This window comes from Saimiri boliviensis, chromosome 2 (genome assembly GCF_048565385.1).
Source record: "Saimiri boliviensis isolate mSaiBol1 chromosome 2, mSaiBol1.pri, whole genome shotgun sequence".
Classification (NCBI taxonomy): domain Eukaryota; kingdom Metazoa; phylum Chordata; class Mammalia; order Primates; family Cebidae; genus Saimiri; species Saimiri boliviensis.
The window spans coordinates 54,307,230-54,321,780 of record NC_133450.1 but is presented as its reverse complement, the minus strand read 5'-3'; the positions used below and the strand labels follow the sequence as shown (position 1 = coordinate 54,321,780).

At 36.7% G+C, this 14,551-nt stretch overlaps 1 protein-coding gene across 12 annotated transcripts in view; it reads left to right on the top strand.

Annotated features, from left to right (window-relative positions):
• HEATR5A (HEAT repeat containing 5A) overlaps positions 1-14,551 on the top strand; it is a 132,300-nt gene that overhangs the window by 31,007 nt on the left and 86,742 nt on the right. For 10 of the 12 annotated variants that reach the window (XM_074393311.1, XM_074393310.1, XM_074393305.1 and 7 more), the window contains 5 exons: positions 3,473-3,633; positions 4,785-5,040; positions 5,573-5,728; positions 8,373-8,623; positions 10,883-10,994. In XM_074393311.1, the coding sequence (XP_074249412.1) occupies positions 3,473-3,633; positions 4,785-5,040; positions 5,573-5,728; positions 8,373-8,623; positions 10,883-10,994 (936 nt within the window). The remainder of the gene's footprint in view (positions 1-3,472; positions 3,634-4,784; positions 5,041-5,572; positions 5,729-8,372; positions 8,624-10,882; positions 10,995-14,551) is intronic. The other 2 variants (XM_074393307.1, XM_074393308.1) reach the window with 2 other exon arrangements.

Here is a 14,551-nt window from a genome sequence, read left to right as displayed (position 1 = left end):
ATTTGGAACATTAACTAGATATCCAAATAGAGATATCAAGTAGGTAGCTAAATATGAGAATCTGGTGTCCAGGAGAGAAATCTGGACATCAAATTCATAGATTTTAGGAATAAATTTATTTATTTTAGGAATAAATTAATAGTGATTATTCGGGAATCATTAATACAGACGTGGAATTTAAGCCATGAGATTGGATTTACTGTGGGAATAAATTAGTAGTGTTTATTTAGGAATCTGTAATATAGAGATAGAATTTAAGCCATGAGATTGGATAAGACCACAAGATGGTGAGTATACATAGAGAAGAGCAGACCAGGTACTAGGCCATAAGTTTTCTCTAGAAGAAGCTAAGGAACCATCAAAGAAGACAGAACAGAAATTTCCAGTGAGAAGGAAGGAAAGAAAGCATGTCTTGTGGTCTTATTCAATCTCATGCCATCTTAAAGTATTGCCACGCACGTTGGATTGTAATTATAAGTGATAATTTTACAGTGGAAAAATGTGGCAGACTTACTTTGTGCAAATGTTCAAAGCTAGTATCACCTATGTAGGGACAGACTTGACACTACACCTGACAGTGCTTTTTGATGTTACCCATTAAGAGGATATAGCATCATTTATGTAGTTCTCTGTCACAAATGTGGAGGAAATGCCAGACAAACTCATACCAAGGGCCATTCTAGAAAACAACTGGCCATAAGTGTATTCTTCAGAAGTGAGAAAGTAGTGAGGAAAACATGATGAGTCTAGGTTAAAGGTGCAGTCATGCTTGATAGTAGGGACACATTCTGAGAAATGCATCATTAGATGATTTTGTCATTGTGGGAACATTGTAGAGTGAACTTACGCAAATCTAGATGGTATACCCGACTGCACACTAGGCTATATGGTATAGCCGATTGCTCTTAGGCTACACACCTGTATAGCATGTTACTGTACTGAATACTGAGACAACTGTAATACAATGGTAAGTATTTGTGTATCTAAACGTGTTTAAACATAGAGAAGGTACAGTATAAATATGATATAAAAGATAAAAAATGGTACACATATAGAGGCTGAGGCAGGTGGATTGCTTAAGGTCAAGAGTTCAAGACCAGCCTGGCCAACATGGCAAAACCCTGTCTCTACTAAAAATGCAAAAATTACCAGGGCATGGTGATGTGCACCTGTAGTTCAGCTACTCGGGAGGCTGAGGCATGAGAATCACTTGAAGCCTTTAACGTAGGAGGCAGAGGTTTCATTGAGCTGAGATCATGCCACTGCTCTCAAAATAATAACATTTAGCTTAAAACAGAGATACATTGTACAGCTATACAAAAATATTTTCTTTATATCCTTGTATCCTTGTTCTATAAGCTTTTTTCTATTAAAAAAAAATTTTTTTTTTTAACTTTAAAACAAACACACACATTAGCCCAGGCCTACACAGAGTCAGACCATCAATCTCACTGTCTTCTGCCGTCACATCTTGCCCCACTGGACCATCTTGAAGGGCAGTGACTCACATGGAGCTGTAATCTCCTGTGATAGCAATGCCTTCTTCTGGAATACTTCTTAAAGGGCCTACCTGAAGCTGTTTTGCAGTTAACTTTTTATAAACAGAAGTATATGCTAAAATAATGATAAAAAAGTATAGTGAATAAATAAACCAATAACTATTGTTTATTAAGTAGTATATACTGTACATAATTGCATGTGCTATACTTTTCATGACTGGCAGTCTAGTAGGTTTGTTTACATTGACTATCATCACAGACATGTGAGTAATGTGTTGGAATGCCACAAGGCAATAGGAATTTTTCAGCTCCGTTATAATCTTACAGGACCACCGTCTTATATGTGATCTCTGTCATTGAACAAAATGTCCTTATTGTGGTACATGACTATATATGGAAGTTTATACTATTCTTACAGCTTTTTTCTAATTTTTGAGTTTTTTCTAGTAAAAAGTTTAAAATATATATTTATGTATATCCAGATTCTGTTCACTCCACTTCACATTAACCACCTTGATCCAAGTCACCATCATCTCTTGCTTAAATTAGTAAATCACTCCTAATGGTTTTTCCTGCTTCTGCCTTTACCCACCTCTACAATCTGCTCTCAACACAGCAGCAGCAGCAGCATGACAGGTGATATTACTCGTCTGCTTAAGGTCCTCCCCTGGCATCTCATTTCAGTCACAGCCTTATTATAATGACCTACAAGGTCCTATATCTTCTGCCCTCTCCCCATCCTACACTCTGACCTGTCTCCTACATACCCCCTCCACTGCTCCATCTACATTGCTCTGTGTGAACTCACCTGGCATCATATAAATATGATGTCATGGCTGTTTCCTTTGCCTAGAACACTTTTTCTGCAGATACCCTCCTGACTAATTTCTTCCCTACATTCAAACTGTGTTAAAATGCCACTGATTCAATCTATTTTACTCCAATAACCCTATTTGAAGTCACAAACTGCACTTTCCTCCACCCTGGTATTCCTGACCTCATTTTGCTCTATTTTCTACATGGTTTTTAATCATTGTTTAATGTATTTATTAGTCATTATTATATTTATTGTTGTCTTGTCTTAGAATTTATGATCCACAGAGCATGGATTTTGTAATATTCAATAATGTTTCTTTCCCAAATGCCAGGTTAGATTTTTGTTTGTCTCAGATGGTTTTCTTTAGGCTAGCGAATAGGATTTTTGGTTCATAATTATAACAGAAGTTTATTTCTGTACTCTTCTAGAGGGTCAGAGCTTGTGACCATTAATTTTCAAGGGAGAAAATTCTTTTTTTTTTTTTAAGGGAGATACTATTGTCTGTATATACACAGGGAGAAATCCAGCTGTGTCAAACTGCAGTCAATCTTAAACATTCCTGCCCTAATCAATCTCTTAGTTACTGTAGCCTAAGAGCCAGCCTAGTAGTTTTAATGAATTTAGCTTTGATTTCTTCAGACTGAAGGAATAGCAAAGTTGTATTGCCAATAGATAATTTTAAAAATAGGACATGGTGGTTAGTTTGTATAAATTTCTTTGAGAGTTGTACAGCATTTGGAAAAATAAAATTATGATTTTGGCATTTTCAGTGTTTCAGAAGAATTTTTTCAAAGCATTGTACAGCATTTTCATTTGTGGAGGACTATAAGGCAGTCTTACTTATATTTTCCCCTGTTTTAGAAGACAGTGTTAACTTCTTTGAGGAAAGGAAGCAATAGATCATGATCTTAGTTATAGTCTTTAAGATGTTTTTGACATGCACTTCAGGGTCCATTCTGATTTGAGATTTGACCTGTGAACCCTTGTGTGACTTTGTGTATTACTGTGTAGACTGTTCTGTAACTTTTGCATTTTGTTTGAGTTTTTATTTTGTTTTCATTTCTATTAACATGCTGGCTTTTTGCAAATCAAGAACATGAATTAAAATTTAGTCTATAAAATATGAATCACAGTTTTGTTTTGTTCCTTGTCATAGCAGCCTCACGTCAAAGCATTCGCAGAGTATCTCTGGAGGAAGTTCTGGAATTACTAGGAACAGGGTTTCTACGTGGAAGTTCAGGATTTCTTCGAGCCAGTGGAGATATGCTGAAAGGAACCAGTTCAGTCAGTAGGGATGTTCGAGTTGGAGTTACTCAGGTTAGAAATCACAAATCAGTATGTAAATCTAACTCTGACTGGCCTATAATGAAAGTTTTAGTATCTGACTCCATAGAAATGGCACTATACAAGGTCATCACTTATGCTCTCATATCTATAAATAAATATAAATGATAAGGCCAAAACATTTTTTTTAAACTAGGTTAGAAGTAAGAGAACCTTATTACCTGTAATGTGTTTTATGTTCCTAATAATGGAACATTTTAATTTTCTTTGAAACACAAACATTTTTTGTTTCTAGCTCTTGTTTTTTCATGTGTCTTGTGTTTTAACATGTTTTCCATTGTGTTTATTTGTGCTCATACAGTTCAGATTTGAGCTAGTAAGTACATATTGTTCAGCATGGGTGAAGTAACCATTTTATATGATTTTAACCCTCAAGGATTACAGCATGTAGTTTTCATCAGTGCTTAAGTTTTTGGTTTTAAACAAATTTTAAGAGGGCAAACTCTTGGAAAAGTTATTTTACAATAAAACAATAGAGATAAATGCCTTTTTTCTTTGGATTATCTTTTTTCTAAACACTGTATGGTTCAAAGCAAACTTGTATTTTTGAAAAATTCACATATATTGTCATTGTTTTATGCTGTATATAGTCTTCATGAAAAAATGAGCCTCCCGGTATAATTGTAATTAAACTGTGTGTTTCTAAGGAACAGATTATTTAAGATAGCTACTTGACTTTTTATCTCTGACAAACCATTAATGTTCATGAAAATAAAGAACTAAATTCCCTTAGAGTTACAGTGTTAGAGCATAGTTAATTCTTACAATGTGTTTTTATGTTTAAATTGAGATTTCTTGTTCAGAATGTTAAATCTCTTGGAGCATTCACAGAAGCCACAGACACATTTTACTTCTTAGCTGGGTATGCTGACTATCCTGAAACTGCACAGTCTGACCAAAATAAATCAGGGAGGTAACAAATTTGAAGGACTAGGTATTTCAGTTCTGGCTTAAAACAAAAACAAAATGATTCTGTGTTTATGTATTTCGAGTGACTATAAATTAGGCACTCGAAATTTATAGGGAGTGAGAAAAATATTCCCTTAAATGCTACATAAATTGTGGTAGGAAAATACAGAATTGAAGCAGTTTAATATTGAAAATGAAATTTTTTTCCTTTTTAGGCTTATGTGGTATTTGTTTCAACACTAGGAGGAGCTTGGCTAGAGAAAAATTTTGCTGCTTTTCTTTCTCATGTCCTAAGCCTTGTGTCACAGTCACACCCTAAAATCACCCAAACTCAGATTGATGCTGTCTGCTGTCGCCGTTGTGTTTCATTTATTCTTCGAACTACTATAGGAAGTCTTCTTGGAGAAAAGGCTCAACTTGCTGCTGTAAAGGATGTTTTCCAGGCCATCTGGAAGCTAAAGAAAGTTGTGGGTATGGATCTACTAAGACTGTTTGTTTAACGGTGCTAATGGAATTGTTCCTTTGGGAAAGCTACACTGATGTATTAATACAGAAATCTTGAAGGCTGATGGAAGTTCTTCAGAATTCAGATTGTACTTCCTATAAAGTTAAGATAAATTATTTTTGAAACAGTCTCAGTTCCTGTACCATCTTAATTCTACTCTGCCTGTCTCGAATATCAGTAATGTTGGATATTAAATATCAGTAATGTTGAAATAATTTTTAGTTTCCCATGAGTTGTTTTTTTTTAGTGCCACTTGCTAAGGGAGTAATACAGACAGGATTTCTGATTGGAATGCTTGAACTAAACTGGTTATAGTAGTTCATTTCTTTCTTTATTGATCCCAGTCCCCATTTAAGCATTTTAGTTATCGCCTCAAGTGTTTCATATATATCAAGTGTGTGTATTAATCTTCCCCATTATACTTTTTTACTCTTCACACCCCTTTCAATATATTTTAATGCAATAGTGATACATAGTTGATTCTTGCATTTCTATCAGATGCCGTAATGAGTGATGGTAATTTGGATACCCGGCTTGGTTCCACAGATGTAGCAGCTAGCCAGCATATGCTGGTTTGTGCTTTACAAGAACTTGGAAATCTCATATACAGTCTTGGTACCACAGTGGCACCTTTGCTACAGGATTCAAGTACAGGTATATCTGTTGTTTGTACTCGTTTGAATACCTTGGTTTCCCTTGTACACTAGATAACTTTGTTCCAAGGAAGGAAATCTTCATATAGCTGACTTAAGAGATTCCGTTATAGATTTATTAGAGATGTTTTATGAAAAATTTATAATTTGGATTATTAAAAATATGTACATTGTTTAGTTTTTTTCTTTTTATAATTAAATATTGTTCTCTAAGTCTCCACCCCACCCCCGATTCTAGAGACCTATAACATGGAAAAACTTACAGAGAAGTAAACCTGAACTCTCTCTGCATCTGCAGTGAAAACATAAGTATGGTACAAGTAATTCAGTTCCTCAAAGGTCTTTTAAGCAGTATTTTTTTCTTTTTTTAAAAGTTATTTAATCACTTTATAATAGCTTTATTAAGATATAATTCATGACTAGGCACAGTGGCTCATGCCTGTAATCCCAACACTTTAGGAGGCCAAGGTGGGTAGATCACTTGAGGTCAGGACTTCAAAACCAGCCTGGCAAACATGGCAAAACCCCACCTCTACTAAAAAATACAAAAATTAGCCAGGCATGGTGACACATGCCAGTAATCCCAGCTACTTGGGAGGGTGAGGCACAAGAATCGCTTGAGCTCCAGAGTCAGAGGTTTCAGTGAGCCAAGATGATGCCACTGCACTCCAACCTGAGCAACAGAGACTGTCTCAAAAAAAAGAAATAATTCACTTACCATGAAGTTTATACTTATAAGGAATATAATTCAGTGTTTTTGAATATATTTGCTATACTGTACAGCCACTACCACTGTCTAATTCCAGAATCTTTTCGTTACCCCAGAAAGAAGTCCATTAGTTGTCATTCCCATTTTCCTGTCCCCTAGCCCCTGACGACCATGAATTTACTTTGTCTCTATCAATACACCTATTCCAGATATTTCATGTTAAAAAAAAAAATCGTTCAATATGTGGTCATTACTGACTGGCTTCTTTCTAAAAATCATTTTTTAGACTAGGTATGGTGGCTCACGCCTGTAATCCCAACACTTTGGGATGCCAAGATGGGAGAATTGTTTGAGCTCAGGAGTTCAAGACCAGCCTGGGCAACATAGTGAGAACTCCTCTCAACTAAAAACTTTTTTGAAACTTAGCCAGGCATGGTGATGTGCACCTGTAGTAGTCCCAGCTCTTTGGGAGGCTGAGGCAGGTATATCACTTAAGCCCAGGAGATTGAGGCAGCAGTGAGCTATCACCATGCCACTGCATTCCATCCTGGGTGACAGAGTGAGGCCCTGTTTCAAAAAAATATATCAAATATATCATTTTTTATGGCTTTTATCCTTCGTGGTACACATTTCCTTCTAACGGAGAAACTTTATATTTGTGTTTATAAGCTATTTAGATCTGGGGCACTTATTTAAATAGCATTTAACATGAAACTTTTATGTTTGATGAAGATTTATGTTGAATCATAGCAAATATAACATTTTTTAAAATGATGGTGGCAGTTATTTCACTGTCTTTGTAGTTAGTTGATTAGTAGCCCACTCAGGACCCAGCAAAACCTTGATTTTAATATTTTGCTCTTAGAAGAGCAACATGGTAGATAGAAAGATATTAATTATATAGGCTGAGTACGGTGGCTCATGCCTGTAATCCAGTGCTTTGGGAGGCTGAGGTGGGTGGATTACCTGAGGTTAGGAGTTCAAGACCAGCCTGGCCAACATGGTGAAACCTCGTCTCTACAAAAAGAAAGATTAGCCAGGTGTAGTGGTACACACTTGTGATCCCAGCTACTCAGGAGGCTGAGGTGGGAGAATCACTTGAACCCGGAAGGTGGAGGTTGCAGTGAACCAAGATTGTGCCACTGCATTCCAGCCTGGACAACAGAGCAAGACTCAGTCTCAAAAAAATAAAATTATGTAGATAAATGTACTAGAAGGTTTTAAAACATAAAATAGGGGCAGGGTGTGACTTTTTTTTTCTTTGTTTTTTCAAGGCAGGGTCTCAGTCTGTCACCCAGGTTGGAGTACAGTGGTGCATTCTTGGCTCAGTACAAACCCCACTTCCCTGGCTCAAGTGATCCTCCCACCTCAGTCTCTTTAGTAGTGGGGACCACAGGCATGTGCCACCATGCCTGGCTAATTTTTTGTATTTTTGGTAGAGACAGGGTTTTGCCATGTTGCCCAGGCTGGTCTCAAATTCCTGAGTTCAGGCAATCCACCGCCTTGGCCTCCCAAAGTATGGGGATTACAGGTATGAGCCACCACACCTGGCCAGGGTATAACATTTCTTTTCAACGTGTTATTTATTGATAATTTAGTACCAAATTAATAGTCTATCTAAAGCTAAAGTAGGCGATTGGCTTATTTAGGAAATAAAATTTTTCTTTTGTATACAGACTTAATTTAGAGCAGTTTTCATGAGATATATTAGTAGAAATAATTCTTAGATTAAAAGTTATTTTGAATAGGAATGGTGAGAAGGAAGAAAAATGTTAAAAGAAAAAGAAAATTATTTGTAATGATATATTTTCCTGTTATAATTTGGCTCTTGATAAAAATATGTATCAGTGTTGCTATATATTCTTTTAACTATTTTATACTCAGGTGAGTTTTATCTATGCACCTAAGTCATCATTTGTTTATTCTATTTTTCCAGGCCTTCTTGACAGTATCTTGTCAGTTATTCCTCATCCTAGCATTTCCGTTCGACTAGCAGCAGCTTGGTGTTTACACTGCATTGCCATGGCATTACCTTCCTACCTAACACCTCTCTTAGATCGTTGCCTTGAACGGCTTACTGGACTTAAGTCTTCACCTGAAGCAGTAACTGGCTTTAGTTTTGCTGTGGCAGCTTTGTTGGGAGCAGTAAAACATTGCCCTTTAGGAATCCCTCATGGAAAAGGCAAGGTAATGATTTCATTCTCTATATAAAACAATGAGGTGCTTTTCGTTAGTTATCTTCACATAGTAACAGAATTTGTTACCGAATGCTTTATTTTGCTGTATATGTAGCCCTGCTATATATAAGTGCATTTAAAATTTTGTTTTAGAGGATAAATAGAGCTGCAAAAGAAATCTTTTAATAATTAAGCTTAATATTTGATAATTTAGTGGTATATTGGTGATATTACTTTAAAATTAGTTTACATATCATAAGATAAAGTAGATAAATAATTAATGTTAATGTTCTTGGGAACCAACATTTTCAGTATAAGTAAAAAGAACTATAACTGTAGAATCGAAGTTAAGTAAAATTTCCCATACATTAGATTCAAATTGAAATTATCAGTATGAATTCATTTTATTTTTTTCAAAAATACTTATATCCTCTTTTTGTACAGTGAAAAGCCCTAAGCGCAATGATAACCCAGTGTCAGGGACACTTCTGGTGCCCAGATTGTAGCTCTAAATACTGTTTCCAAACAAAAAGGAATCAGGACTCCGTGGAGCAGTAGCTGGTTTCAGATCTGGGGCAGGAAATCCCCAATATAAACATGGGTATCTTGTCATGCCAGAAAGTAAGGAAGTCATCAAGGAATACTGTGTTAATTTCAAAAGGAGGTAACTTAAGGGGCTCCCACTGACCAAAGACTGCATGATACATACATCAAAATTAATAATTACTACAGTGAATTAAAACATACCAGATAATATATAAAATTTCATGCGTTCATAGTGATATTCAACCACCCAATTGTATTACTACCAAAAAATGTCATTTTCTGAGTAAATTTAGAATCCAGCACTTCCAGATAAATAAATGATAGAAACCTAGTGAATAAATAACCCAGTTTTAACGTACAAAGAATTTTGAAGAGAACTAAGGGAAAAAATTTTTTAATGAAACCTAGACAATACAACATAGGCAAGCATGATGTTTGAATTTTGTCTCCTTTTTAATAGCTAGGAAATGTAAGTTGTCAGAGAATGTTATTTGACAGTGGAAGCCCTTACAACCCATACCTCTCACAAACTCATAAATATATTTGAAAAATACATCACCATTATTCCTTTCTTTCTCATTGCCATGCCTGTGTCATTATGGAATTTGATAGTATGTCCTCCACAGTGTAGGCTCTGCAAAAGACCATTCCATAACTTGAGCAATTTCAAAAAATTTTGAGTATTGCCAGTGCTGTTGAAATAACGCAGCTGACAACTTGAGATTATTTATTTAAATTTATTATTTTAGTTATATTCTTAACATATCACATCTTCCTAAGCAAAGACTTGTCACTGAATATATTTAATTAAAACTATCCTCAGATTGCATTAATTCAGACAAGGTTCACCTAGGCCAGAGTGCAGTGTTGAGATCATAGATCACTGCAGCCTCCAATGCCACGGCTCAAGCGATCTTTGCATCTCAGCCTCCCGAGTACCTGAAACTACAGGCACATACTACTATGCCTAGCTAATTCTTTTTATTTTTATTTTTTGTGAAGATAGGGTCTCACTCTGTTGCCGGGCTGCTCATTTATTTATTTTTCCAAAGAGACATGGTCTTGCTCTATTGCCCAGGCTGCAGTACAGTGGTGTGATCCTAGCTCATTCCTAGGCTGGTCTTGAACTTCTGGCCTCAAGTGATCCTCTCACCTTGGCCTTCTGAGTCTTTGGGATTATAGGCATGAGCCATTGTGCCCAGCCTTGTAGACTTTCTTTAACTATAACATTTTAATAAATCTCACTCTTCAGTGTGAGACTATTTTGACTACCTCTAACCTCTATAGTATACTACCTCTCAGAAGACTGTTATCAGCCCAAAGGTATAAAAGTAGTATGTAGCATTTTTAAGAAAGAGACTCCTGTAAGAAAACTTTTCTTGAGTAATTACTTATTTAAAAAGATAGTTGCTCAAAACTATGTAAATTCAAATCTATACAGCTATACTTGAATAATCTTACATTGTTGTCACATGTGCTTTACAAAGAATTGTGAAATTTTTGTGTACTACCTCATATGCCAGTATTTAACCTTGAAAACTTAATTTTTTATAGTTTCCTTTATGACAGTCCTATTATATAGTCTACATGAATGACAATTCTTTATCACTTACATTTATTTTATGTAAGAATTAATTTTTCAAGAGATAATTAGCTGCTGTCATTTAGTAATTTAAAAATTGATATGCTTTTTTTTAAAATTTGTTCTTCTATATGTAAATAGATTATTATGACATTAGCAGAGGATTTGCTGTGTTCTGCTGCTCAAAACAGTCGCCTTTCAGCTCAGCGCACACAAGCTGGATGGTTGCTGATTGCTGCTCTGATGACATTAGGTAACAGTCTGTAAAAAGTTTACATACTTTGAAATACTTTGTGTTTTCTGAGTGAAAAAATTCTTACATGTGATTTGATGAGACTAACTTTTAATATGTACCGGAATTTAAATAGCCACATAAACATTTTTCTTCTAGTAGCCACCTTAAAAAGCCATTTACTTTCTTCATTGCTTAAAACCTTTTGAGATCTCTTTTGATTTTTTTCTTCCAGACTAGATTATAAGCCTCAAGTAGGATAAGCCGATTTACCAGTCATCTTTCAGGCTTAACTCTGAACAACTGTGGCTTTTTCAAAAATCATTGACATCCATCTTCAGAAAAAAAATTTTCCACAATATAGGTAAAAGAACATATCCATAGCCTGGGAATTCAGTTCTATAATTGTTTGAGGATTCATAACAGCCAATAAGGTTCCTACATTGAAGGGGATGGGTTTCACTCAAATTATATTTATTAAGAATCAAGGCTGGGAGCAGTGGCTGACACCTGTAATCCCAGCACTTTGGGTGGTCTAGGAGGGTGGATCACGAGGTCAGGAGTCTAGACCATCCTGGCTAACATGATGATACCATGTCTCTACTAAAAATACAAAATATTAGCCGGGCATGGTGTCAGGTGCCTGTAGTCCTAGCTACTCAGGAGGCTGAGACAGGAGAATCACTTGAACTCGGGAGGCAGAGGTTGCAGGGAGCTGAGATCACACCACTGCACTCCAGCCTGGGGGACAGAGTGAGACTGTCTCAAAAAAAATGAGTAATTGTTTTATGGTCATGACTATTTATATCCTGTAAATTTAAAACTTGATTTTATTTTTGAGACAGAGTCTTACTCTGTCACCCAAGCTGGAGTGCAGTGGCATGATCATGGCTCACTGCATCCTCAACCTCCTGGGTCCAAGTTATCTCCTCACTAAGCCTCCCCAAGTAGCTGGGACCACAAGCATGCAACATCATGCCTGGCTAATTTAAAAACTTTTTTTGTAGAGATGGCGTCTCACTGTGTTGTCCTGGCTGGTCTTGAACTCCTGGGCTCAGGCAGTCTTTCCACCTTAGCTTCCCAAAGTGTTAGGATTATAAGCGTGAGCCACTGAAACTTTATTTTTTTACCCAGTCTTATGGTGCTAATGAAACTTAATTTTATTGCTTTATCACAGCTATATTTTAAGTTTCTACTGTCATGTAAGTTACAGCTCAGATATAAAACAACTGGCTGAGGCCAGGCACAGCGGCTCATGCTAGTAATCCCAGCACTTTGGGAGGCTGAGGTGGGTGGATCACTTGAAGTCAGGAGTTCAAGATCAGCCTGGCCAACAAGGTGAAACCCTTTCTCTACTAAAATACAAAAACTAGCCGAGCGTGGTGGTGCACACCTGTAGTTCTAACTACTTTGGAGGCTGAGGGAGGAGAATTGCATGAACCCAGGAGGTGGAGGTTGCGGTAAACTGAGGTTGCACCACTGCACTCCAGCTTGGGCAACATAGCAAGACACCCCCTCAAGAAGAAAAAAATAGTCCAGGTGCAGTGGCTCACGCCTATAATCCTAGCACTTTGGGAGGCCTAGGCATGCAGATCATCTGACGTCAGGAGTTCAAGACCAGGCTGGCCAACACGGTAAAACCTCGCCTGTACTAAAAAAAATGCAAAAGTTAGCTGGGTGTGGTGGCACGTGCCTGTAGTCCCAACTACATGGAAGGCTGAGGTAGGAGAATTGCTTGAACCCAGGAGGTGGAGGTTGCAGTGTGGTAAGATCATACCACTGCACTCCAGCCTGGGTGACAGAGTGAGACTCCATCTCAAAAAATAAAAATAAAAATAATGAAATAGAGCAATTGGCTGGATTTGGCCAGTAAATCATTTTGACACCTATAAATTTGAACTAAAGGAGCTTAAATTAGAATAAACAATCATAAATGAAGAACTACTTTAAGTAGTGTTCTTAAGATGATTAAAGAGATTTATTGGACTACATCAGGTTTAGCCTCAAGGAGCCAAATTTGGCTTGCCACCAAAATTACTATTCAGCCTATGAGCTGAGAACAGTTTTTATATTTATTGATGGTTGGGAAAAAAAGATGTTTTGTGATATGTGAGAATCATGTGAAAGTCACATTTCAGCATTTATGGTTTTATTGCATACAACCACATTTACTTGTAGGTGGATTGTGTGACCTTTAGGTGCTACAGTGGTAGAGTTGAGTAATTGCAACAGGAAGTACATGGCTCTCAGAGGCTCAAATGTTTACTGTCTCCCCCCTTTACAGAAAGTATTTGTTAGCCCAAAGCAAAATCATTTCACAGCGTTCTGGAAATAATGTAGTTAAGCTTTTATTTTCTTATTGCTGGGTGTTGCTGCCTGCCGTATTGATGTTCTTGGTGAATTAAGGAGGAAATCTACTTAATAAGCGCTATTTTGACAAACAAGATTTAAAACAAGGTAATTGTGTTGGAGGAAGACAACAACAGGTCCTTTCTCCTGTACATCATATTTTACTTCATAGTCGTCGTACAAAGAGGTATTAAAAGTTTTAATTAAGGTTTTATTTAATTATTGCATTTTCTTGGGTTTTATTCATTTTTCTTAACTATTCTTTCCCTTTATTATCTACTTTTATTCTTATTTATTTATTTATTTATTGAGACAGGGTCTCACTTTGTCACCAGGCTGGAGTCCAGTGGTACAATCGTGACTCACTGCAGCCTCAACCTCCCCAGGCTCACATGATCCACCTGCCTCAGCCTCTTGAATAGCTGAGACCATATGTACCACCACACCTGGATAACTTTTTGTAGAGATGGGGGTTTTGCCATCTTGCCCAGGTTGGTCTTGAACACCTGGACTCGAGCGATCCGCCTGCTTTGACCTCCCAAAGTGCTGGGACTATAGGAATGAGTCACTGCAGCCGGGCTATTATCAATTTTTAGAATGGGTTAGTATCATTAGCAGCTTTCAAGGGGACAGGAAATGTACAATATAAAAAGAATACAGGAAATGTACAATATAAAAAGAATACTATTCCTCAATAGCCATCCAGTGAGGTTTTTGTTTTTAGGTATCATTATGAACTCATGGAATTTTATATATTTATGTTTTAATCATTTGCGATAATTATTCCTTTCCTCAAATTGTCTTATCTTTGGTCATTGGGAGTTGCTTCAATTTGGTTCATTTGCTCTTTTAACATGAACCTAGTATTCTTTGAGAATGTCTTTTTGCGTGTAAAATGTCCCAGGTTTTATATTGTACATTTTCTGTCCTAGGCTTGCCATTAGCCATTTCTCCAAAGAGCCTTGATTCCTTTTGTGGGAAAAGGTGTTTTTTTTGTTTTTGTTTTTTGTTTTTTTAAAGCAACAGTGTCTCAGCATATTAGCCATACTGGAGTACAGTGACAGTATTATAGCTCACTGCAGCCTTGAATGACAGGCTCAAGCAGTCCTCCTGCCTCAGATTCCTAAATAGCCATGACTATAGGTTTGTACCACAACATCCAGCTAATTTTTTTTTGAGATGGAGTTTTGCTCTTGTTACCCAGGCTGGAGTGCAGTGGCGCGATCTCA